The sequence below is a fragment of the Diorhabda carinulata genome, chromosome 2 (genome assembly GCF_026250575.1).
Source record: "Diorhabda carinulata isolate Delta chromosome 2, icDioCari1.1, whole genome shotgun sequence".
NCBI classification, from domain to species: domain Eukaryota; kingdom Metazoa; phylum Arthropoda; class Insecta; order Coleoptera; family Chrysomelidae; genus Diorhabda; species Diorhabda carinulata.
This window is the reverse complement of record NC_079461.1, coordinates 35,607,854-35,633,865: the sequence shown is the minus strand read 5'-3', so window position 1 is coordinate 35,633,865 and position 26,012 is coordinate 35,607,854. Positions and strand designations below refer to the sequence as shown.

The 26,012-nt window shown below is 31.9% G+C and overlaps 1 protein-coding gene across 10 annotated transcripts in view; it reads left to right on the top strand.

The window, feature by feature from the left end:
- The window catches only part of LOC130903407 (neural-cadherin), a 444,749-nt gene that overhangs the window by 398,073 nt on the left and 20,664 nt on the right, over positions 1-26,012 (top strand). For 8 of the 10 annotated variants that reach the window (XM_057815490.1, XM_057815488.1, XM_057815485.1 and 5 more), the window contains 4 exons: positions 1,667-1,782; positions 4,519-4,683; positions 22,836-22,973; positions 23,053-24,376. In XM_057815490.1, coding sequence (XP_057671473.1) covers positions 1,667-1,782; positions 4,519-4,683; positions 22,836-22,973; positions 23,053-24,376 — 1,743 coding nt within the window. Of the gene's footprint in view, positions 1-1,666; positions 1,783-4,518; positions 4,684-9,535; positions 9,701-22,835; positions 22,974-23,052; positions 24,377-26,012 lie in introns of all 10 variants that reach the window. The other 2 variants (XM_057815489.1, XM_057815486.1) reach the window with 1 other exon arrangement.

Genomic DNA, 26,012 nt, shown 5'->3' with positions numbered 1-26,012 from the left:
AAGAATATGAAGTAAACTGTAAACGGCGAACACGTTCAGAAATTTATTTGCTTCAATTTTATTTATAAAAACTATTTGAAAACAAATGTACATCATTTTTCCAATACGTTCTCTAAGGAAATCTAAATTTCCCGTACTTTTTCCGGTCAATAATATATAATTTAAATCCCCATTTTCCTTGTTTCTAATTTCGAGTGGTGATTATCTCAATCTCATCCATTTTCATGATTTCCGCTTTTAGTAACAGGGTTTATAAAATCAACGATCTCGACACGGTTTTAAGCTTAAAGCTCCTCCATCTGGTGTAAATTCATTAGGATTTCAATTATTTCCAAGCATTTTAACATCCATAGTTAATTTAGATATTATCTAAGAAAAATTGAAAAATACGACGCGACAAATTCCAATTCGAAACTTTTAAAATATTTTTATCAATTCATATAGTTAATGACTGGAACATAAGTTTAACAGAAATTAATCCTATGACAACTTAATATGAATTCGGATCAGTGGAAGTCTTCCATCACGTCAGCTCCAATATTCATCTGAATCAAATCAAAATGTCTTTCTACTTAATAGAAATAATCGTTATGACTAATATTCCCGATGAATCCCAACCAATGTTGTGATTAGCGGTAATTTCATTTCAACTAACCTAACCTAACCAACTATAGTCTATTTCAGAAAAGTATAGAGTAATAAAATGGGGAATTCCGCCCAGTTTGGCTCAATTTCGGTGTAGGTCTTGAAAAAGTATTGTTTGTAATATTAAAATTTCAAGTAATTGCGTAAGAGAATTAGGAAAAGTCTGTTTTCTGGCCTGGAGTGTAAATATCGAAATATTGTGTAGGGATTACTTAGGTAGTAGATTATACAATTACGTTTTGCGTTTAACAGGTACCGTTTAACCTTCTATTAGTGCCTCTGCTTAATTCCAACACTATTTTTAAGATTATCCTACCGGCACGCCTTTGGCACACTATTTTCAGTGTTTGTGAGTGGATAACAATAGGCTAAACCTATATATTGACCCCAACCCGGGTGGTACTACCTGCGCTTGATGAAATGAAAGAATTTTACAATGGTTTTATTACTCTACACCTTTCTAAAATAAACTATAGATTTGTTTTTATTACAACTATTTGTTTAAGGAATATAATTTGTGATTTTAAATAAATTCTACAATTTCTAATAATCAATAAATTAATACATGGAATTGGACAATCTCATTGATCATTATTTAAAGTAATCAAATGAAAAACTCAGCAGGATTAAAAAGTTACCAAAAATCCTATTCAACAACTTATGTTTTGTCAATAAAATACCAAATTTAGAAAAAAGCAGATTCATAAATTGGAACGTATAGAAAATTCCAAATTTCTTGACGATTCTGCCAAAGAAATAACATTCTTAGTACTGGATTGAACTGATGAGCTAGATGTCTGTTGTGGCCCATCCTTCTTTCACACCTGATTAGATTAGAGACTATTTGAAGGGGTTTCGATTAACTGTTTACCTTAAGTCTACGAAGACGATAACTTGTCGAAACGCGTGTTGGTCAGAATCAACATTCGTTAGAACAAATTCTGATAATTTTTCAAAAACAAAAAACATTAGTTTGCAATAAAAATTCTACTGTATTTCTGAATTTCTTTTTCATTTCCAGCCTCCCGTATTCGATACGAGATCACAAGCGGTAACATAGGAGGTGCGTTCGCTGTTAAAAATATGACAGGCGCCATTTACGTAGCCGGAGCTTTGGATTACGAGACCAGGAAGAGGGTGAGTATCCATTAGATTAAAAAAAATACAAAAAAGGAAAAAAATCTTGTAATATTTTTGTAAAAACATAGAAAATTACTTCGATACAATATAATCCAGGTACCAAACGCAACAAAAATCATTCTCAAGATACAATCTTAAGGGAACAAAGTCTTCAATCAATATTTCTACTTTCCAAACGGACTAAACATAAATGATTTCGTAATACAATTATATCTACATACTTACTAAATCCGGTTTAAAGTTTCAGTTAACTGTTTAAACTTCTAAAAACAATTTACCGGTTATATTAATCTCAAATTGAAACGTACATACGATGAATATGTAACAATCTAAAGGCGTGCTAAATTACTTGGGGCTATCCTATCATCACCCAAGCGTACTAAATGCGATCAAGTATAATGACGGATTAATTAACAGTTTCTAATAACATTTATTATTGGGTTATGTTAAGGCAGAAAGTTGAATTTAACAGAATAAAGGACGTGGATACGTTCGTTGTCCATGAATTGTTAAGGATTTTAATTAATTCGATGTAATCTAGGGACTCCTATCTTTGTCAATCATCATCGTACTTGAAGGGAACCAATAGGGAAAAGACAACCCGGACGACCACCAAAGAGATGGCAGTCCACCTCCCAGGAACTGATCATGAGATCTTAAAAATGAATAAGAAGTAGTCAATTATATCAGAAGGATGATATTATCTAGTAAATCGCATTTATCTGATTGTTTCGATGATTCACGTATTTTTTTCGGCGGACTAAATATTCAAAATTTTATAAAATGAGTTATCAAAAAAAAGGAATGGTATGCAAGGCTTTTTATGATTTATACGACAAAATTAATGAAATTAAGATGGGTCGTTCCTATAACACAATATTCCCGACCCACCCCTTTCCGAAATATCACCCTTAAAAGGTGGAGACTAAAATTGAGTTTTTATTTTTTTCAATTCATAAAAATTCAGTTGAATTAAAAGCTTGAAATTCCGTAATTTCCATGCAATCACAAATGACTAACCATAGGAATTTTTTTAATATTCCTGTTACTTTATACGGGGGTGAAATTGGCAGCCCTTATTTTATTTCATATGAAAAAATTTTTATGGTTAAATTTTTCCCTAAACCAATAATCAATAGCTGCAGAAAAAAAAATTAGGTCCATAATTGGATAACAGTAAAGATGTAAAATGAAATACGATTCATAATCATCATCATCATCATCATCATCATCATCATGCCCTTTAATCTCTTGGATTATGATTAGCCCTTGGTACATCTACATATACCTTTATTGGGGTGAATTACTACCCTAGCTCTTTCGTTATAAGTTTTTCGGGAACCAGCTTAATTTGTCCTTCTTTCTTTCTCCATTCAGTTTTTGCATTTTGCTTTCCAGTCTACTAATTCCAGGATTCTGGTATCTTCTTTAATTTCGTTTCTCCAGGTATTTCTTGGTCTGCCTCTTGACCATGATGTGTCCTACCCAATTTAGTATTTCTGCTTTGACATACCTTATTATATTTTCTCCTCCCAGCCCTTCTTCTTTTTCCTTATTTTTCCTCAATCTTCTATCTCCATCTCCTGTATTATGTGATCCGAGACGATTCATAATAAATGCTGGAAACCACCACCTCTAGCCAAAATATTCAACTCTGGAGATCTAGGAGGCCAATGCTGGCACTTTCTTCGACCAATCCAATCCAATATGCTGCAAGTAAATGTTGACTAGCAGTACAACCGAATTTTACTGGATCACCATCGTGCATGAACCACATGTTTTGTTTGATATTGTCTTCAATGTCTTCAAGTAGACTTGAAAGCAGAATACAAGCAGTGAAAACGAAGTACCTAAGAATGGTTGTGAGTGTAAAAAAAACAAACAAAATACAAGCTGAAGATATAAGGAAGAAATTAAATGTTAAACCGATACTATGACGAATGAAGTATAAACCAAGGAATATAGGGAGTCAAGAATTTTTGTTATCTCGATACAGTTGAATAAAATAATAAATGAAACATTGTGAAGAAGTAATAGTTAAAACAGATAACGAAGAAAACTTTCTATCAAGTCTAATAATCATTAATTTGAATTTTGAATTGTTAAATTGTTGACAAAACCCTATTTGGAACCAACTGCAATCAATAACCAATTAAAAATAGTATATTAAGTAAATAATCACAGGAGTTTGAGCGCGTGGAGGTCTCGGTCTCTTATTAAATGCTGTATGCGGCGTCTGACTTGAGCGTAAACGTTCTGATCGACGTCTGAATACCAAGCACAGCGTCAGCGTTAAATAGGATGAAGAAAAAAGGATGTTCACAGATTTTGATAATGTAACACTTGAAAGGCAACAATACTAAAATTTATTAAATATTTTCGTATTAATCAAACAAATCGTAGAATTTGTGCGGGAATAATATATTTTTTTACCATTTATCGTATCAAAGTTTGTACATGATTATTAAAAACTCTCCCTCTGGCTTTCTTCAAAATTCGTTTTACTCATTTCCAATGAACATTCCTGTTGATTTATCGTATTTATAAAGTCAGGATAAAGTGTTAATTTCATTTATAGTGAATCGGAAATTAATACCGAAGCGAAAACCTCTTGATTAGAATTAAATTTTTGATATCAATTAATTTCCAAATGGAGTAATTGTTAGATATAAAACAAACTTTGTTCTATCGATTGGATCTTCAATATCACATATAATAAAATTTTGCTCGCAGTACGAACTTCGTTTAGCGGCATCGGACAATCTGAAAGAAAATTATACAACTGTCGTCATCCACGTCAAAGATGTTAATGATAATCCTCCGGTGTTCGAACGACCAACGTACCGGACACAAATCACGGAAGAGGATGATAGAAATCTACCAAAAAGCGTTTTAAGGGCGAGTCTTTATCATACATGTTAACGTTGATGTGTTTTACTTTTCATTTTTGATCTGCCGTTTTTTTTTCTTTTCGTATTTCGTTTTCGCATGCAAAAAGCTTTATTTTGTTAAGCTAGAAAAGTAGTTTGTGAGTTTGAGATTTACAGAATATTTCTGTATTGAAAGCTTGTGAAAATTTCATTGTTTAAACTGAAAAAACATGAATAGTTCAAAACGTTCAAATCAGTACGATATTAGTAGAAAAATTTTATATGTATATTGAAAGTGGATTAAATACAGTAATGTTGTAATAAGGGAAGAATATACAATTTGTCCACCTGAGCGGGATATTGATGTTACAAAGGAAGCAGTAAAAGGCCAAACTAGTACCAGCACTTGCCGGATTCCCTTGGATCTTCTAATTATACTTTACATCATTTAAAATCATTAAACAAGATCTAAAGAAACTGTACCAACCTAGATTCAAGTAGAACGTCGACTGAAGTGTATACTCAACTTGAAGATGATTGTTGAGATGGAAAATTGATTTATCTAAGCAGCCAGAGTATGGAAAATCAGCGTTAAGATAAAGGATGATAAGTCTTGTCGTGTGTCTTGGATTGGTGGACAGCTGATGCAAATATATTATCGGATTATTTCCTCACGTAATGCGAATGTTACGCGGTATTATTCAACTCCAACTACATCCAGTATTCAGTATATTCATGACGAGATGGAATATATTTCAAATACTTTTTGTACTTTCATTCAATAAACAAAGTGAATATTGTGAACTGACATTATTTATTAAACACCCTCTATATCATACCATAATTATATTCAAAATTTTGTCGTCTTAATCCTGAAAAGAATTTCTTTTTGTTTACATTTCTTCCTGTGCCTTCAATATCCAGTTTTTCCCTATTTATATTCTTTTTAAGATTTGTAATCCTTCCATATCAGAATCACTGTTTTACTTATTATTTTTTTAAGATATTATTACCATTCATCACAAGGATAATAAATGTATTTTCAAATTGATTTTTTTCAATATAAAATCCACACTGGACAGTCGACGTTTGAATGACTTGAATTAATTGCCATAGCGAAATAATTCAAACAGCAATTGTAGTTCATACATAGAAATAATTTGGTCATAGATGACAGCTATTGAAATTTATCGATGTTACTAATCCGTAATTTATTGGAACCATATTTCTACCCCAATCATCATTTCCAATAATTAAAATCAAACATTTCTGATTAATTCCAAATCCCTTCGAATTACATGAATTTAAAATCATTGCAAACGATCTGTTTGGAATCGACAATGGGATATACAACAAAAAAAGGAAACAGTAGATTAAGGACTTCGAAAAATAAAGTTTGTAGTTAAAAAAACGAGGACTAAGGTGTACCGAGAGCTTCTCACTTGAATTTTTGACATTTTGTAATAATTTTGGACCGAAAGCGCATTTAAATGAACATTTTTCATATCCTATTGACGCGTTTTAATCAATATAAATAGAATTTTTTGTAAATAAAATCTAGTGCTTTCCATCAAATTATTTGATCATCCACCGTATTTGCCAGATCTTGCCACCAGCATCTATTTTGAGGAGAAAAACTGCAATCATTATTTGGAAGGGTTAAAAAAGTTAGAGACCATAGAGAAAAATTAAAATTATTATGGAAACTTTATAGACAATCCTCGTAGATACCAAAGCTAGATCGACAGTATTTTATTGGGAAACCATTCCATTTTCTTCTGTTTCTTTATACATTTAGTCGAGTTTCCAATCTTTTCAATTTCAAAATGTTTACTACCAACTTTGCAGCTTGCTTTTTCCACGTGGAATCTTCCATGTTTACCCTTACAGTTGAAATGTCCATAAATACGAATTTTGTTCACCAATTTCGAAAAGACTTTTAAACCTTTAAACACGCTTACTAATCTTTCCATAGAAGGCAATACTTTCAAGATGATATAACGTAAGTTTCCATTAATTTTTCAATCACTTTTTCACGTAGTGGGATGGACAAACAAGGCGCTGAACTCTGTGCAGTCGCCCTCTTGTTTTCGTGCAACACCACCCGGAAAGGGTTTGATCATTGAGATATGTATCCAGTGAAGGAAGAACCCATGAATAACCTGAATGCTGTTCTGCATGCCCAAAAGGCGCAGGTGGATTTTTTAAGTAAAATTTGCACTCGAAAACATGGCGGAAACTAACAATATAGCGGAAATGTTGTCAACTAATGAGAACAAATTTATTCGTCAAGCAGCCCTCGTATTTCAAGTTGTATTACATAAAACAAAATCAACTCGAAAAATTTATCTCATAACATTCCAAATTTTCGACGACGTATATTATGTGTACCGTTCCTCAACATAATTCATAACCTAAAAGATCGAACTTGACGTTCGGCGTTTTTGTTCCGTGCCATAAAACACTCAGATTTGACATATGCACATAAATTAAATAGGGAAAAGTTGGTTTTCCATCGAAAATTTATTTCGTTTTCAGAACGAACTAGAACAGCTTATTGAACAGGAATCACCTTTACCCTAGTGCTATTTTTCTCTTATTATCCCAGCTTTGACTGTCTAACTCGGGTATGTTTTCAAGGATTTGCGACTGCATTATTTTTGTGATAAAACTTCGGATTAGAAAATTTCAAAAAATAAACAAGTTTAAAGGACTCTATGACAAATTAACCAACGCATAAAAAAGGATATTGATATTTTGATTTAACTGTTAGTTAAAAATTGATGACAGGAACCAAAAGAAAATTGTAAAAATGTAAGAAAATTAAAACAAGAGCAAATATTAAGTAGACAAAAGAGTAAAAGACATTTCGAGGTTATTGTGACTTTTTTGGGATGAAATTGCCCCCAAATTTCATAAGAGCCTATACAGTGTGGTATGCTTTTGGAATTTTACAATTTTACCTAACCTAACCTAACTTAACCTAACCTAACCTAACCTAACTTTACCTAAGCATTCAAAAACATTTACAGCAGATTTGAAACGAATGACAGTGAAATAATTTATTGCCAAAATATTTTTTACACTTTCTAGAAAAAAGCTTGTAAAAAACTAAGAAATAAACACACAAAAAAACTAAATAAATAGACAAATGAAATAAAATATAATTTTCTTTAATTTCTCATTTCTTGGAACTTTTGATATAGGTATTAATGCTTCTAAATGTTCTTGATTTTGGGTCTCTTCTATTTTGAAATTAGTTTTTATTCAAATAATTCAAAACAGACGAGACCTAAAATGAAAAACATTTATAATCATTAATATAGAATCTAAATAAAGTAAAAGACACTTTCCAGTAAATATGCCCCCAATTTATTGCGTAATGCGAAAAAATAAGATTTGATTTCAAGTGATTGTGCATTTTTTTGCATTGCAAAAGATCGAGCCCTAAAATTGGAGAATCGTGCTTACAAATTAGGCAAACGGATTCAAAGATAAAAAAGAAAGAAAGAATCAATATTTTGAATCTTTTATAGAAGTCCCGGCAGTGTGCATTACTGTTTAGTCTGAGTAAATATCTAACAGTTCTGTTTTGGAGTTTGAAGATTCGCTTAAATTGATTTCCACCACACGTACCCCAGAAGGGAAGGGCGTATCGAAGATGCGACTCTATAAGGGCATAATGACTATTAAGGAGATGGAAAAATTCAGTTCTTTGGAAACTGATCTTGGCGCAAAACGTGAACAACTTAATTTTAAAAAGGTTGAGATTCTCTCTCAATCGCTAAAAAGTACGACAAAACCGGATTTACATCCCGAAAAGGTTGGATTTGCGCGGATACATTTTTATTTTGAACCTGGAGAATCTGTTAATGGAAATTTTTATTGTGAAGATTGTTAGATTGAATAATCCAACCTTGAATCGAAAATTTGGATAGTGTCCAAAATACCATCTCATTCAAATACCACTACATTTTTTTAGTATGGCAGTGCAAATTCGTAGTGTTTTGGAAACTAAGATTGATTATTGATTAAAAATCGTTTGAATTTAGCTTAAAAAACCTTAAAATATAGATTTAAAAGACTTAAGAACCACAGTTGATTGTAGCCAGCGCTTATAAGAAAAATACTAAAAAAACAAAACCACAATAAACTAGAAGGAACAAAAGATTCAAATCAAAATTATAACCAATATCTTCAGATATCCTTCTAAAGTTATAGAGAGGATTTATTTATGTGCAGCACTTTGAAATACTTTTTCAAAAAGCGAAGCATATGATTGATACAGTTAATTGAGATATCGATTCGTGATAAAATAAACAGAAACTCCTCATTTTGTAGATTGAATACGTAAATAATTAATAGAATCTATAAGATCTAAAAAAATACGCCCAGTTGTATCCTTCGGGCACGAGGAACTTTTTTCTTCTAAATAAACATAAGTAATTACGAACCTACTATTGAACGAAGTCGATGGATACCATTTTGAACATCTAAATGATAAATTCAATATTGATAGAAAATGTTTTATGCATTATAACTAATAATTTAGTTAATTTTTGATACATTACATATGTTTTAATGCCATGTGATAGAAAAAATTATATATTACATATCAATGAAGTTGCACTATTCAAAAAATGTCTTTCTAACAAAGTTTTATACATGGAAAATTTCATATAAAAGGAAAAGTGAAATTAGTTGACAAATGATGAATCGTAAAAAACACTGCCAAACATCAGAGTCGAGTCGGTTGTTTTTGTATAAAATCTACTAGAACTTTTATTATTTCCTTTACTGATATAGTTTTCAGTTTTGTTTTTGTTCACTTTTATGTATTGTTTTTGTTTTTTTTATGTTTTCTACATGACGTAACGTAGTACGAGTTAACGCTGGTGGCTTCAGACAGTTTAAATGAAAATTATACAACTATAGTCGTCTATATAAGAGACAAAAATGATTTGCCACCAATGTTCAACCATTCCCAGTACAGTCGGATCATCGATGAAGAATACTCTGGAGATTATCCGCTGAAATTGACGCAGGTTTGATATGCACGATATTTTTAATAAAAATCAAAAAAAAATTGTGTAGAATAGAATTTCAATAGAAATCTCTGATATTAACTGCGATATACAATGAGTATTGTACAATTTATAATTAGGTTCAATAAAGGGAAGATGCATGTATAATACCACCTGATTGTATCAGGTTTCTTAAGTTCCACATTTGTAGGAAATATACAAGGTGGAAGTTGGAATTGAAATTTTTGTGAAAAATAATATAAAAATTCATAGTATCTGCATTTATGAAATGGAAACGTTGTAATACAAGAAAATCTAAACAGGGACGTTATTTCTATTATATAATACAACAGCTTTTTAACATTAAATTTGAATATTTGGAACAAAACTCAAAATTTCAAAGGGTTTGGAAATTAAATTTTAATTTCCAGATACTGATGTAATTTCACATGAAAAGGTTGATTGATATGGAGATTTAAAAATTATTATAACAAGAAAATCGATGAGATTTCATTAAAAACTACATTTTTATTGCAAATCTAACATGATTTTTGAAAATACATGATTTTAGACTTAGATACTTCTTCTAAATACCTGTATTTGCAATTTTTGGTATAAAAAATGCATGAATCAATAAAAAACTGGATTTCTGGAAAATTACATTGTTGATTTCAAAATTAATATGATTTTTGGATTCTTAGAAAGAAAATATATCTCGCTACATAATTTTTGATAAAAATTACTTCTACTTAATACCTATTTGCAAATAATATTTTCAATTTTTTGATAAAAAAAAAGAAAATCTAAAAAACTTTCCGAGATGCTTCTATAAAAAATTCTATATTTTTGAAACTATTTGAGGTATCGATGGTTTTATCACATTATTCAATAAATAAAACGTGTTTCTTATTTGATATTTATATTATTTCATGTTTCCAATTTATACTCAGTCAACGTGTTAATGTTCAAAGTGTGAAATAGTTGAAGTAATTTTACTAAAATGAAAAATACAAATAAAAATACACCAGATGAAGTTTGTTTTTGCGTTCAAACGTACTAAACCTAAAATACTTTCGAAAATAAGATACAAAACCAATGAAAAAAGAAAAACAAGAAACACTCAGTCAACGTGTTAATGTCCAAGAACAGTAATTTTAGCAAAATGAAGGAAGAAAATCAAAATATATGAAACTAATTTGCTGTTGCTTTAAATCGTTCCAAACCTGAAATACTTTCCAAAATAAGGTACAAAACTTACTTCTCCAAAGAAAAAAGAAAAACAAGAAACACTCAGTCAACGTGTTAATGTCCAAGAACAATAATTTTAGCAATATGAAGGAAGAAAATCAAAATATATGAAACTAATTTGCTGTTGCTTTAAATCGCTCCAAACCTGAAATATTTTTCAAAATAAGGTACAAAACCTACTTTTCCAAAGAAAAAAGAAAAACAAGAATCACTCAGTCAACGTGTTAATGTCCAAGAACAGTAATTTTAGCAAAATGAAGGAAGAAAATCAAAATATATGAAACTAATTTGCTGTTGCTTTAAATCGTTCCAAACCTGAAATACTTTCCAAAATAAGGTACAAAACTTACTTCTCCAAAGAAAAAAGAAAAACAAGAAACACTCAGTCAACGTGTTAATGTCCAAGAACAGTAATTTTAGCAATATGAAGGAAGAAAATCAAAATATATGAAACTAATTTGCTGTTGCTTTAAATCGTTCCAAACCTGAAATACTTTCCAAAATAAGGTACAAAACTTACTTCTCCAAAGAAAAAAGAAAAACAAGAAACACTCAGTCAACGTGTTAATGTCCAAGAACAATAATTTTAGCAATATGAAGGAAGAAAATCAAAATATATGAAACTAATTTGCTGTTGCTTTAAATCGCTCCAAACCTGAAATATTTTTCAAAATAAGGTACAAAACCTACTTCTCCAAAGAAAAAAGAAAAACAAGAATCACTCAGTCAACGTGTTAATGTCCAAGAACAGTAATTTTAGCAAAATGAAGGAAGAAAATCAAAATATATGAAACTAATTTGCTGTTGCTTTAAATCGTTCCAAACCTGAAATACTTTCCAAAATAAGGTACAAAACTTACTTTTCCAAAGAAAAAAGAAAAACAAGAAACACTCAGTCAACGTGTTAATGTCCAAGAACAGTAATTTTAGCAATATGAAGGAAGAAAATCAAAATATATGAAACTAATTTGCTGTTGCTTTAAATCGCTCCAAACCTGAAATATTTTTCAAAATAAGGTACGAAACCTACTTTTCCAAAGAAAAAAGAAAAAAAAGAAACACTCAGTCAACGTGTTAATGTCCAAGAACCGAAATAGTTGAAGTAATTTTATTAAAATGACAAAAACAAATTAAAATACCGGAGATGAAGTTTGTTTTTGCTTTCAATCATTCCAAACCTGAAATATTCTCAAAAATAAGGTTTTCCATAGAAAAAAGACTCTACTATACCTTTTTTGTTCAATTGAAGTCAAACTCACTTTTTAAGATGTGAAAAAACCAAAAGTCACATGAATCCAAGTCTGGCGATTAAAGTAATATTCCAATCTACTGATTCTCGCAGTGGTCCTTTCAACTGTTAACCTTGAACAAAAAAACCTCTTTTTTGTGTTAACCTTGTGTTTCTACGTATCTTCACTTGCAATTGCACAATACTCTGCAACAAATGTTGAAATAACTCCTAAACAAAATTTCTCTTGTGTTCCAGACATCTTCATGTCCGATTTCTGTACCCAAACTCGCTTTGTAGTCGTTCCAGCCACGCATTAATATTTTGATTTTATTTAAAATCGTGATGGTAGACTCAAGTCTCATCTACAGCTAAGAAGCGATGTCTTGTGCTTTTTTGCAATCTTATTTGACATGGATGCCCTTTTTGTAGACGTGGATAGTCTTTAAAACCATTTTCAACTACAGAAATTCTTTCCATTATACAACAATAATGAAACACGTCATCTTTGAACAACTGTGAATATATGAATGATTTGACCGATCCACACGTGTTCATAACGACATAAGACACGAGAAAATTGAAACAATGAACATGAATAGCCTCATCTCTTATTGAATATCAGAACTAATTGAACAGCCGGTTACGCCCAATCACAAGTACGGATGTAAAAGATAAAAGTCTGGAAATATTTCGATTAATTTCATTTGTTGAAATTGAAGCAATTTCACTATTAGTTCGGGGAAGCTAGGAAAACCACATTATGTCTCTAATTGAAAATATATCGGACATTTTCTTGAATTTTATAATAAATTCCGCTGTAGCTTGCGACATAGCGTGCAAGCACAATTCAGGACAATCGAAATTTAAAACTTTGATGTCATTTCCATTATCGTTTGTACGAAATTTTATGTGGTATTACATGATAGAACTAGATACTAAAAATTGATGAAAATTATGTGAAATTTGTTTATTTATATGTCGCTATGCATTTTGCTGCAGTCGACAGAGTTGTGGTTTGATTTATGTCAACAAAATTTTCGTTTTGTAAACCTATAAACAAAAAAAAAGTTTTTTCAAGAATTATCGATGTTAAATTAATATTTCAACTTAAAAATTCTGAAAAAATAACCCTCAAAAAACATCGAATTTTGTAACACGATCATTAGTTACCGAAAAACAAAAGTCTGTTAAAATAATTCGTTTGGTTTCGTCTGTTGACTAGAACGGCTCATAATATTTCAATTCTCAATATATTTAATTTTGATCTTTGGTTTCTATTATTTCCAATTATTTAAATTCATTGAAGGTGAAACCTTTTTAGCAACCATTCGAAGTAAACAAGTATGGTGGAAGTCAAAATCAAATAATGGTTTTATCAGTGATGCAACGCTAATTTTTTGTTGATTTTCAAGTATTTTTGATTATGTTATCAGGTGTTTATGGGTAGGGTCTCCTTTAGTCTATTAAAATCAAGAAAAACTGGAACCTCATTCGATCACTTACCATAGAATACTCGGAAGAAAGTTAAAGCATCCTTCTCAAATTCTGATGACACGGAATGATATATCCCAAGGGAATATTGATTCTAATTATGCATAAGGGCACTAGAGAATGTGGGGCTCAAGCACCAAATGAGTTTGGTAAGCTGAAGCTACAAGTTACTGATAACTATAAACTGATTACAAGCTCTTCCTGATTTTCCTTCCACACAACATATATCTCAGCATATATGTCATTTTTCTGGTTTTGTCCATCGAAATTGGGCATCCTACTTTCCGCAGAAAGCTTTAGGCGCCTCTAATCGATTGCGAAATCAACGAAAGCCAATAGATGGCAGTGCTAACGCGATTCGGTTGATTTTTTTCATCGCTATGTATAATTCTTACATAAAGTGATATTATATGATCTGTGCCCGTTTAATAATATTTGTTTTCAGTCCAAATATTGTTTTATTCCATACGATGGATGGAAGTTATTCAATTTATTCGGAATATTTGCACTTAACCTCGAGTTAACTTGACCTATTGGTTCCGTCCGTCGAGGTATTTCATCCTTACCTCGGCGTCCGTTAAGGAATTACTTATTTAGAAGTTTGTTTTTTGGGAATTCGCGTAGAAAATGCAATTTACTTCTAGATTGATAAATGCCGTCGTAAATTAAATGAAATCCGTGTTTTGGTATGCACAAGAGATATTATCAGCGGAAAGTAACTTTTAACCTACGTCCATTTTTCATCCTTTTCTCAACGTCGACGAATTGTGACAGATTCTGGAAACTTTCGATTTTAACACTTAGACGAACGGAACTTCGTGAAGTTTGTTGGGAATGTCATTAGTCATTTTGAACCTATTTAAAAACAACAAAACGAAATTAAATTTTCTTTCGTGACGAAATAAATTTCGAATAATTCAAAGTTATAAAGTGATAAAATTTGAAGACGTTCGAATCGTAAAAGTATCAAAACAAAAATCAGTTAATGAGTACTTGCAAATATCGGTAAATATCGTAACATTCTTTTTTTCCTTTTTATTTGTGTCAAGAATAACAAAATTAGTTTAAACTCCTTTGAAAATATCGATATACATAGATAAATATTTATAATTGAGTTACCTCTAAAAAATGTGATTCGAAATGTAAAAAAACACAAACCTACGGACATAGGAAGAAATCATTAGGTGCCAAAACAAGAACTGTACCCATCAATCGATATTTTGACTGTTCAAAAACGCTTTTGTTTGAACTGATGTGTGGGAGATCGGATTGTCGTGGTGGACAATGATTCGTACTCTGCGATTGGTTTCCCTGATTTTTCCGAACCTGGCAAAAACATACTGATGTAGGTACCATTCAGAATTGACCGTTCCACGATGCTCTAATGAAACTTTGGCGACATGTCCACTGATTCCGAAAAAACAGGCGACCATTTGCTTCAAAGTACGAACAAATCTTTTTGATTGAATTAAGAAAACCATCGAAACACGGTGATTCGAGTTGGTACTTCAACCCAAATAGCACTCGTATGGTAACACGTTTTAATGTCTTTAAAATGTCGAATTTTACATACCACCTCAAAACTTGAATAGACTAATATCGATTCATATTACAAAATAGTTTTTTTCGAAATAAGGGTGTATCTTCATGCTCTTCCGGGGTGTGGAGAAAGTTGGTACAAGGATTTATGTATTTCCCAGCGGCAGGTTAATAAGTTTAAATAAGGGTCTGCTTAACATATAAAGGCTAAAGGCTAAAAAGTCTAAATTTCTTACTATTTCTTCATTCTTCTCTTAGTTGATGAGTCCTAAGCAACAGGTTATTAGTGAAACTGTCCAAACTGAATTGTCACTTAAAAATTATTCTTGATTTTTAGCCAAAAACTGAAAGAAATCAATTCGTCGTCTTTTTTTACTGTTTGGTGATGTTTTTGTTTTATTTTTACTGCTTTCAAAATAAGGGCCTTGAATGTTTGGATAAGAAAGAGATCTGAAATGGCATAAGTAGCTTCTCAATCGTGAGTTTTTTTGGCAGCTGAATGTTTTTCGTTTGTCTTACATCCGCTTTACACCAACCAGATTCACCATCATACCAATAATAATTCAAATACGATTCCTAGTCAAACAAACGAGGTAAACGCCATTCCAGAACAAACCTTCAAATCTTGGATTCAACTTTGGGATGAGTAAAAGGCTAACCATTAAAAATAATCTGGCAAATGAAAGGCGGAGGAAGGTGAAAACATGGTTAGGAAAAGTCAGATCTGCTCAATGATTTTTAATGATGAGTACCTAAATATTGAGTATACATAGAAAAACAAAATAATGAAGCTTAGAGGAAAACTCTTGTATAGGGGCCATCAAGAAACAAAATGAATCAGAGGAAAAACCTAAAAAAATGTTGATCTTAAAACCAGGTAGCAGAAAAAGGGAAAAGATTTAAAAAAATAAACTATAAAATAAATTCTACTCTGGTCGATCAATATAAGTTGAAGAGAAAAATATTTTCAGTCACAGTTGGAAACTAAAACTTATTAATCTTCTCTAATAAGTACCGACCTGTCTAATTAATCCTTTAAAGGCTATTAGTCAGGCCTAGACGGACTACAACCGAATAGAAGGGTCGGGTTTTGGTAAGTAGCCGCAATTTTCTGAGGGTTGCCCTAATTCTGCCTTCTGTTTTGGTGGAGAAATCGAATTCCGGTATTAGCCGCGTCGGTTACTGAAGACAATTAATTTTGTAAAGCTTTAGTTGAAAGTATAATACTTTGGTAATAGAAAATTTTGTTTTTATACTTTACCATGTTGATGATGATGAACTTTAAATCGCTCATAGAGTCAATCCATTTCATATTTCGAAATACAAATAACAGAGAGTTTCTGTAGGGAAATTAATTCGTAAAACAAGTCGTCGGTTGGTAGCACTGGTTCATATTTGACTATTGGCTTTTGCTCGAGTCAGAAAGAAAGGTTAGGTCTTTTCAAGTAATTTATTTACTGTAGATTTGTACGTTTTGTCCATACTTCATGATAACATTCACTTTGTCTAACAACTCATTTAAATAACGTCACAACGCTTTCACACATGACCGAATAATGCAGTCAGTTGTCAAAATGAAGCTGTTAATCAAGGGCACCAACCCACTACAGAAAATTACCAAAAATCGTTCAAGAATCGTGCGAAAATAATAGTTTGCTATAATAATTTAATTGAACAATTCTAATCTCAAAATAGATCCCAGCTTTAGCGATTTCTTCTTCGTTTAATAAAGTTTATTTCATCATCATTCTTATCATCGGGTAAAACTTATTTAGGTGACTGCCTTTATGTATCGGGTGGTTGAATATCGATATAAAAATGCTTCTAATCTTGCTCAAATAGAACTTTACATCATCGACCTGCAGGTTACTTTACAAACGATTTCGATTTATAATAAAACCATGAGCAATCGTTATGGGTTCTTCAAATATCACTCAACCAATCTACTAATATTGAATGTATTCAATTTATCTAATAGGCATCAGAATCAAATTAATCTGAGTGCGATCCAAGGAAACCGAACATCGAGAAATATCGATAATGTGTTATAATCTACGAGAATGATCCCAGAAGTACATGGTCTGACCTAGAGATCGAGGCAGTTGCTTGAAAAAGTTTGAAGACACCACGTTTTGTAGTACTTGTTTGGCAGCCATCAATAGTGAACGTTTTCAGTGAATTTGCAAACATTTATATGAATGGCCTTAGCACAACCAATAAAAAACCTAAACTGGATTCTACTCTAAGTGAGACGGCTTCTTAGTTATCAACAGTAAAATATTGAGTAGCAGAAAGGAGACCGTACGACTTGCGAAGACCAGGATCGTAGTGGTCGACCAAATGAGGTGACGACTCCAGAAATGTTGAGGAAAATAAGAAACAAAAGAGGAACATACTCTAAATAAATTTTGACAAGATGAAACTAATTCAAGTCTAGAATAGACTTTTTAAAATAATTTGGTTCAAAGCTACCATCAGAAAAGGGGCGCTGATAATAGTACATATCGTCAGATCATAAGGTTTTGTTAAAGATGGTTAATCTTAGTTGATAATAAACGTTTCAAAATATATTTTTGAACATTTTCCCAATTTGGATGATACAAACACACGAAGAACTTTGTGGGAATGTCTTGTTTCCAAGCAAGCGACACCCAATGAGTTATAAAATCATATAAAGTCTCCATGGGCTCGAACGCGGGTCACCAAATGCGGTTCTGTCTTGTTTCACGTATTGTTGGAAGTTTGTGAATAAAAAATTTTGTCTTCCCTCACTCAAGAAAGTTAACTGTCTTATAAACCGATTTTGTTTCCATATTATACAAACTCGAATCACGAAAAGTCTTTCGCGCTGGAAAATCGATGGATTTCTCTAAATATTTATGTGAATAATACAAAGTATAGGAACGTTTCAATTTTCGCAATTTATTCAAACCATATAAAACTGAATTTCAAACTCACAGAATAAATTTTATAACAACAAAATGAAAATCAAATAAAGGTAACATCTAACAAGAAAAAAGTGTTAATTTTATCAAATAAATCTACGAAGTATGAATGAATTTCTATATTCTACGGCCCAGGTCATTATTTTCCAACGTTCAAGTACACAATCCAAACAGCATATGTTTCAAGTTTGAATTTGTAAACATGGAAAAAACTGGTCATCGTTATTTGATATAATATACTTTTATTTGAAGGGCCTTAGCCCAACTAACTCGAAATCTGTATTAGATTCTAGGCCTTCGTTATCAACAGTAAAATATTGGGTAGCAGAGTTTAAACGAGACCGTATGATCTACGGAAACCAAAAGCGGTGGTCGAACAAATTAGGTGACGACTCCAGAAATGTTTAAGAAAATCCATGAAGAGGTTCTGGATGATCTTCGACTGAAAGTGCGCGAGCTAGCAGACATAGTAATACGGTACATCGCATATTAACTGAAAATTTGAGAAAGTTGTGTGCAAGATGGGTGCCGCAATGGAACAAAAACAGTGTCGTGAAGACGATTGGTAATGTGGATCATGGATGAAACGTGGATCCATCGAAACAATGGATTGAAAAGGAAGAACCGACTACAAAAAAAGCAAAGACCATCTCTAGGTAAGGTTATGGCGTCGGTTTGTTGGAATGCGCGTGGAATAATTTCCATTGACTATCTTGAAAAAGGAAAAAAACGGCGAGAGTATTATGCAACGTTTAAGCGAAGAAATTGAGCAAAAACAGCCGCATTTGGCTAAGAAGAATGTGTTGTTTCATCAAAACAATGAACCAGCTCACATATCCGTTATTACAATAGGCAAAAATTGAGAAAATGGCTCGGTGATTAATTTTTCCACGATTTTTCTTTGTTTGTCCATATCTGGGACCATTCTCGTATGCACCATCATTGTCGATGTATGTTGATTGGCATATTCCCAATGATTGGAAGAAGCCATACCTTCTGACTTATTGCTAGAATAATTAAAAAAAAAACTAGCAAAAATCGTCAAATTAGCAAGTAACGTCACATTTTTTATAAAATAATTTTATTATTTCACAAAATTTTAGCTCTATTTCTGGCAACCTACATTACGTTTTTTCTAAATCTCCTTCGTTCTAAGTGCAAACGAAAAAATGTTTTATGTTTATCCACGTACGAAATATTTCGCATATTAACCACATATTTCACGAATCTTCACATAATTCATCCGGAAAAGATTTATGCTTATTTGGAAATTGATAACGATCAATTTGTGATGTATCAACACGTTCTATATGAAAAGAATTTCATGTAATTTCAATTTCCAAATTAGTACAGTTATTCCACGCACTAAGATTTTTCATCATTTCCAATCTTGAATTTACGAGGGGCAATTTGACCCGATTACAATTTTCTTGACGTCTACGACAGTATTTTGTTTTTTACTACACAATAATACACGAGGGAGGACCCAAAAACAACCAGAATTTAATTAAAAAATATTAAATGTCACAAAGGAATGTAATTGAATTTTTCATTAAAACTTGTCCATTTACAACCTGGTTATTAACTGTACATATACAGAATTGTTGTCGTTACCAATCGAAACTGGAACGAGGATAAAGTAGATGATAACAAGTGTAAAAATGAATAGAGAAACTACAACAAATGAACCCTTTTTATTATTATCTTTACCATAATCACAAATTAATAAGTTTTCGTGAAGGTTATTGACGCTCTGACCTGCGGAAACATGAACTACGCCCTTGGTATCAAAAAACTAGATCAGCATCGTTCCGATGTTCGATTTTAGTTGACGACGGATGTTGTGATAGTGGCGTTTCCCACTGTTTCTTCACCATAGCTCATTAACTCATCACCAGTAGAAAATTTTGATCAATTGCAAGCTGTTTTGTCAAAGTATTTCAACCGGAAGAGAAATTCTTCTCATTCTCAACTTTTCCAGCAAAATTATTTAAACACAACTCCAAATATATTTTCTTATTTGTCTTTGTAAGCTGTTTTCGATATTAGTATAGTTCCAGCTGTACTGCACATTCTTCAATTAAAGTCGTGCGATAGAGTGATCCATGTTTGGAAAAGATTTAACGGGCCAATTATTGGTGATGTTAAGGTGAAAACATAGTTGTATTCAAAATAAACTATTGTCCGTTGTCGCGATGTTGTATACAGTCAAAACCAGTGGAAACAAAACACCCCAAATTCCAAACGGAGCATTCTAAAATGATGTAAATTGCAAACTTTGTCATTTAGACCACTGATTGTTAAATCGAATAACCATTAAATGCCGTTTTGTAATACAACAATTAATCGCCGGGAATAAATCTACGCGAACGGTTACGAAAATGCTATCAATTACATGATTCACAAACCAAAGGAAATATGCGATAAACGGTAATTTATTTTTCGTTTCTGTGACAACTAGATGAGAAAAAAATGAGATAGATAACTTTATTTGGTATATTGTGAACATATTTGATCTAACTATATACGAGGGATATTTTAAAACATTCAATATGAAGGAGCTGTATTTCTGTGTCTAAATCCAGATCTTTTTGGAGGTTATAGTTTCTAATACACCAAGGTGCATCTACGATGCTGCTTAGCAACTTGCTCTGAAATATTTGGATGATTTGTAGACTACTTTGATAAGCAAAGCCCCTTAATTGAATACCATATGACCAGGATATGTTTATAAAGGATAATCTTGTTGTATACAAATTGTAACCCCGTCCAAGAATAATCTGGACGAACTAGTGCGAAAAATAACAATTTAACACAAAACGTTGTAGAGAAAATGTTCGTACAGGTCTGGATACCATCATCTATATTAAATGAGTAGATTTTGGCCGAAAATCAAATGAGTAATATTCACAAATAAACAGAACTAGTTCAAGTGTTTTGTGAAAAAATTCTTTACTGATGAGTTCAAAAACTGGTAACACAACTCGATAATGTTAAAAAGTTTACCACATAACAAAACGGTTTTCACTTAAAACCAGCTCCTTCTAATTGTATTGAAATGTTAAGAAATCTTTCCATATCAATAATATCCTAATGATTTCGGATCAACATTTAGAAAATCTTTTTCGTATAAGAATTGTGAGATCTACTGTAAATTTTTCTATTGCGACGTATTTGATCTAACTTCAAAGTTCTTTCCTACATTTTCCATTACAAAAACTAGCTTTTATTATATCCAATTGAATTGCGCTGGTTTTCGACGATGAAAATAGACGTTGGACAATCTGCTTTCAACGTGTTTATACTTTTATTTTGTTGACGCAAAACTAGAAACGAATCTAGAGCTTCAAGACAAATTAACAGAAATACTTCACCACAATCAAAGAAAACTAGGAAAAAGAAGTTTTACATGGCAAATGTCATGATTTAAATTTGCCAGAAAAGCCTCTACCGTGTGATTCTCAACTGGTACCAGATACAGAAGGGTTTCATTGTCATTCAAAGTCACGTTATTAACATCTAACAGGTACCCATCAATAACAAATGAAGAAAAGTGAAAATGCTAATAACAACTTTGAAGAAACAAGTATACAACATCGCAAATATCACAAACAATACCAACGATTATTATCCATCAAAAACTAGCCTTGTATGACTTGATACAAGGCGCAACAAATTACCAGACGAACTAGTTAAAGTTCAATTATAAAATACGTGAAAACAGATTTAGAAATTAGATTAAATCAATAATCAATTATCTACATCCCAAACTTGCAAGATATAAACTTAACCATTAAACGCAGAGACCTCTAAAGAGTTCTCATTGATATCCAGCATTTATGGAAAAACTTTTTCCACGTAAAGACTCTAAATAGCTTATAAATCGTTAGAACAAAAAGCCAAGTACTACACTTAACATCTAAAAGGTTTAGTGCGAGAAAATAACAGAAATACTGAACCACAAACAAAGAAAATAAAAAACTGGAACAAAAAAGTTTTACACGGCCCTTATATATTCTAAGAAATTTCATGCTGAACAATAGAAACTAAATTACCACACACCAGCTACAATCCCCAAGACATCACCCTCTGTATCACACGTGGCTTCCGTACTGATATAATTCGACACTATATCTAAGACAAATAAATCGGTAATCAAATATAGAAATCACAAACTGAAATAAGATTTGAAAAACTAATTATAACACATATTGAAAACAATATTGTGAATCGTCACTGTCGGCAGTCAAAACCAAACTAAAGTTTATTTATCGAAGAAAAATAATAAACCAAAACAATGATCAGTGCGTGATCAGCAAGTGAACATCCCGGGCGAAGCGCTGAAGAAGCCGTAAGATCAGGTGTAGTACAGGGACGGCATAGTATTATCGTATTGCAGTGAGATTGTTTGTATTTTTTTGTTGCATAATTTTCTTAAATATGAATTTGTTGACATTAACTATACTCCGTTTATGAAGAGAACTATATAACGCTAGCGAAAAATAAATGATTGTGAATATTCATAAAAATGAAATGCATGTGTATGTAGAAAAATGTTTAGCTTTGCATGTTTGTTGAATGTAGCGATAAATGCTTATACCTAGAGGTTGACACGTTGATTGATTATTTTCCGAAGTATCAATGTGTCGCTTTGTATACTTCATAAATTATATCATCTAACGTTAATTTTTTTCAACTTTAGGTAACTGCCACAGACGGAGACAAAGACAGACCACAAAACATCGTTTATTTTTTAACGGGACAGGGAATTGATCCCGACAATCCCGCTAACAGCAAATTCGACATCAACAGGACCACCGGAGAGATATTTGTTTTAAAAGTAAGTCATGTGGGGTTTTTCGATCCTCTGGATAATATTCTTTACTTTTATTATTTTCTATTTCAATGTTCCTTTCCAGCCGCTCGATCGAGATCAACCCAACGGAAGACCGCAATGGCGATTCACAGTTTTCGCTCAAGACGAAGGAGGAGAAGGACTCGTAGGCTACGCCGACGTCCAAGTCAATCTGAAAGACATAAACGATAACGCACCGATATTTCCACAAGGAGTATATTTCGGTAATGTTACAGAAAACGGCACAGCCGGAATGGTGGTAATGACGATGACGGCCGTCGACTACGACGACCCCTCCGAAGGCACGAACGCGCGATTAGTGTATTCTATCGAGAAAAACGTCATTGAAGAAGAAACCGGATCTCCTATATTTGAAATTGAATCGGAAACGGGCGTAATAAAAACAGCGGTGTGCTGTTTAGATCGAGAAAGAACTCCGGATTATTCGATACAAGTGGTGGCGATGGACGGTGGAGGGTTGAAAGGGACAGGAACAGCTTCGATTCGCGTTAAAGATATCAACGATATGCCGCCGCAGTTTACCAAAGACGAATGGTTTACGGAAGTTGATGAAACAGACGGAGCTACGTTACCTGAAATGCCGATTCTCACAGTAACCGTACACGATGAAGACGAAACTAACAAATTTCAATATAAAGTTATAGAAAATAGCGGGTATGGAGCAGATAAATTCACAATGGTGCGAAATAATGACGGTACGGGATCGTTGAAAATCGTCCAGCCCCTCGATTACGAGGATCTCTTACAGAGTAACGGATTCAGATTTAGAATTCAGGTGAACGATAAAGGTGAAGACAACGATAACGACAAATATCACGTCGCCTATTCTTGGGTCGTGGTTAGATTGAGAGACATAAACGATAATAAACCCCAATTCGAACGTCCGAACATCGAAGTGTCCGTTTTCGAGAACGCGGAAGTCGGTAAAAGTTTGGAAACTTTCAAAGCCACCGATCCCGATCAAGGCGGTAAAAGTAAAGTATCTTACGCAATCGACAGGACTTCGGATAGGAAGCGACAGTTTTCAATTAATCAAGAAGGAACTGTGAGTATACAACGATCTTTAGATAGAGAAGACACGCCTAGACATCAAGTGAAAATATTAGCTATCGATGACGGTATACCACCGAAAACGGCTACGGCGACGTTAACGGTTATCGTCCAGGATATTAATGATAATGCGCCGACGTTCTTGAAGGATTATAGACCCGTGGTGCCGGAACATGTTCCTCCCAGAAAAGTTGTTGAATTATTGGCGACGGACGACGATGACAGGTCGAAGAGCAACGGCCCGCCCTTTCAATTTAGACTCGATCCCAGTGCCAGTGATATCGTCAGGGCTTCGTTTAAAGTCGAACAGGATCAAAGTAAGTTTACATGACGTGCAATATTTTTAAACAGACAAAATCTCCAAAATGAGTTATGTAAATCATAATAATTTATTGAAAACTTGGTCAGTGCATTGAAAATTTATTAGAGACATAAAATTTATTTATAACACATAATTTTCATCGTAGAAAACAAAATATTTATATTTAAATCTCATGAAAGGTTAATTTAGAGCAAAAAATTTAATTTATAATACGTAAGAAGTTGATTCAAAGCTCACAAACTTTATAAATTATGAAAAAGCTTCATATAGTACTGAAAAACTCGGTTAAAAAAATAAACACAAACGAAAAATTTATTCAAAATACGGTTTTTTGTTAAAATTTAGAATAGATTCATTTAAATCTGAATAAAAAAATTTATTTAACACATGAGTTTCATTTAGAATATGGAAATTTATTTAGAATTTGAAAGATTTCGAATTAAAAGAATTTATTTAAAATGAATAAATTTATATAAAACATCAGACGGTTTCATTTAGAACTTGGTAATTTATTCAAAAAAGAGAGTTTTCATTTTACTCACAGAAAGTGTATTCGTAATTTAAAAATTTCTTCAAATTATTCCTCCAAAATACAAAACATTCATTCAAAATAAATAAATTTATTTAAAACAACAGACAACTTCATTTTGAACTTGGAAATTTATTCAAAAAAGAGAGTTTTCATTTTAATCGCAGAAAGTGTATTCGTAATTTAAAAATTTCTTCAAATTATTCCTCCAAAATACAAAACATTCATTCAAAATAAATAAATTTATTTAAAACAACAGACAACTTCATTTTGAACTTGGAAATTTATTCAAAAAAGAGAGTTTTCATTTTACTCACAGAAAGTGTATTCGTAATTTAAAAATTTCTTCAAATTATTCCTCCAAAATACAAAACATTCATTCAAAATAAATAAATTTATTTAAAACAACAGACAACTTCATTTTGAACTTGGAAATTTATTCAAAAAAGAGAGTTTTCATTTTACTCACAGAAAGTTTATTCGCAATTCAAAAGTTTCATCCAAAATACAAAACATTCATTCAAGATGAATAAATTTATATAAAACATCAGACGGTTTCATTTAGAACTTGGAATTTCATTCAAAAAAGAGAGTTTTCATTTTACTCACAGAAAGTTTATTCGTAATTTAAAAATTTATTCAACAAAAACATAAAAATTTATTGAAAATTTACAAATAATGAAATTTATTTAAAATGCGCATTATTTTCATTCAAAATATCGGATTTTTTTTAAGGTACGAGATTTTCCATTCAAATCATATTAATTTTATTCAGAATTCAAAAAGTTGGATTGAAATTCTTTAAAAATAAATATATTAAATTGAAACAGAAACATTTTTATTTAAAAGACGAAAATTTATCGAAACCACAAAAAGATTATTCAGAATATAAAAAATATTAAATCAAAATATAAAAAAAAGTTTTTAAAACAAATCTTAAACACAAAAAGGTTTACACGAAAATTTATCAACAAATACTAGAAAATTTATATAAATTTATATAAATAAAAAAAAATCAAAAAAAGGAAATTTCGAATATCCTCATAATTTTTACTCATTATAATGTTTTTCCAGTGCTTGGTTTCACTTTGTTTTTCCAAGT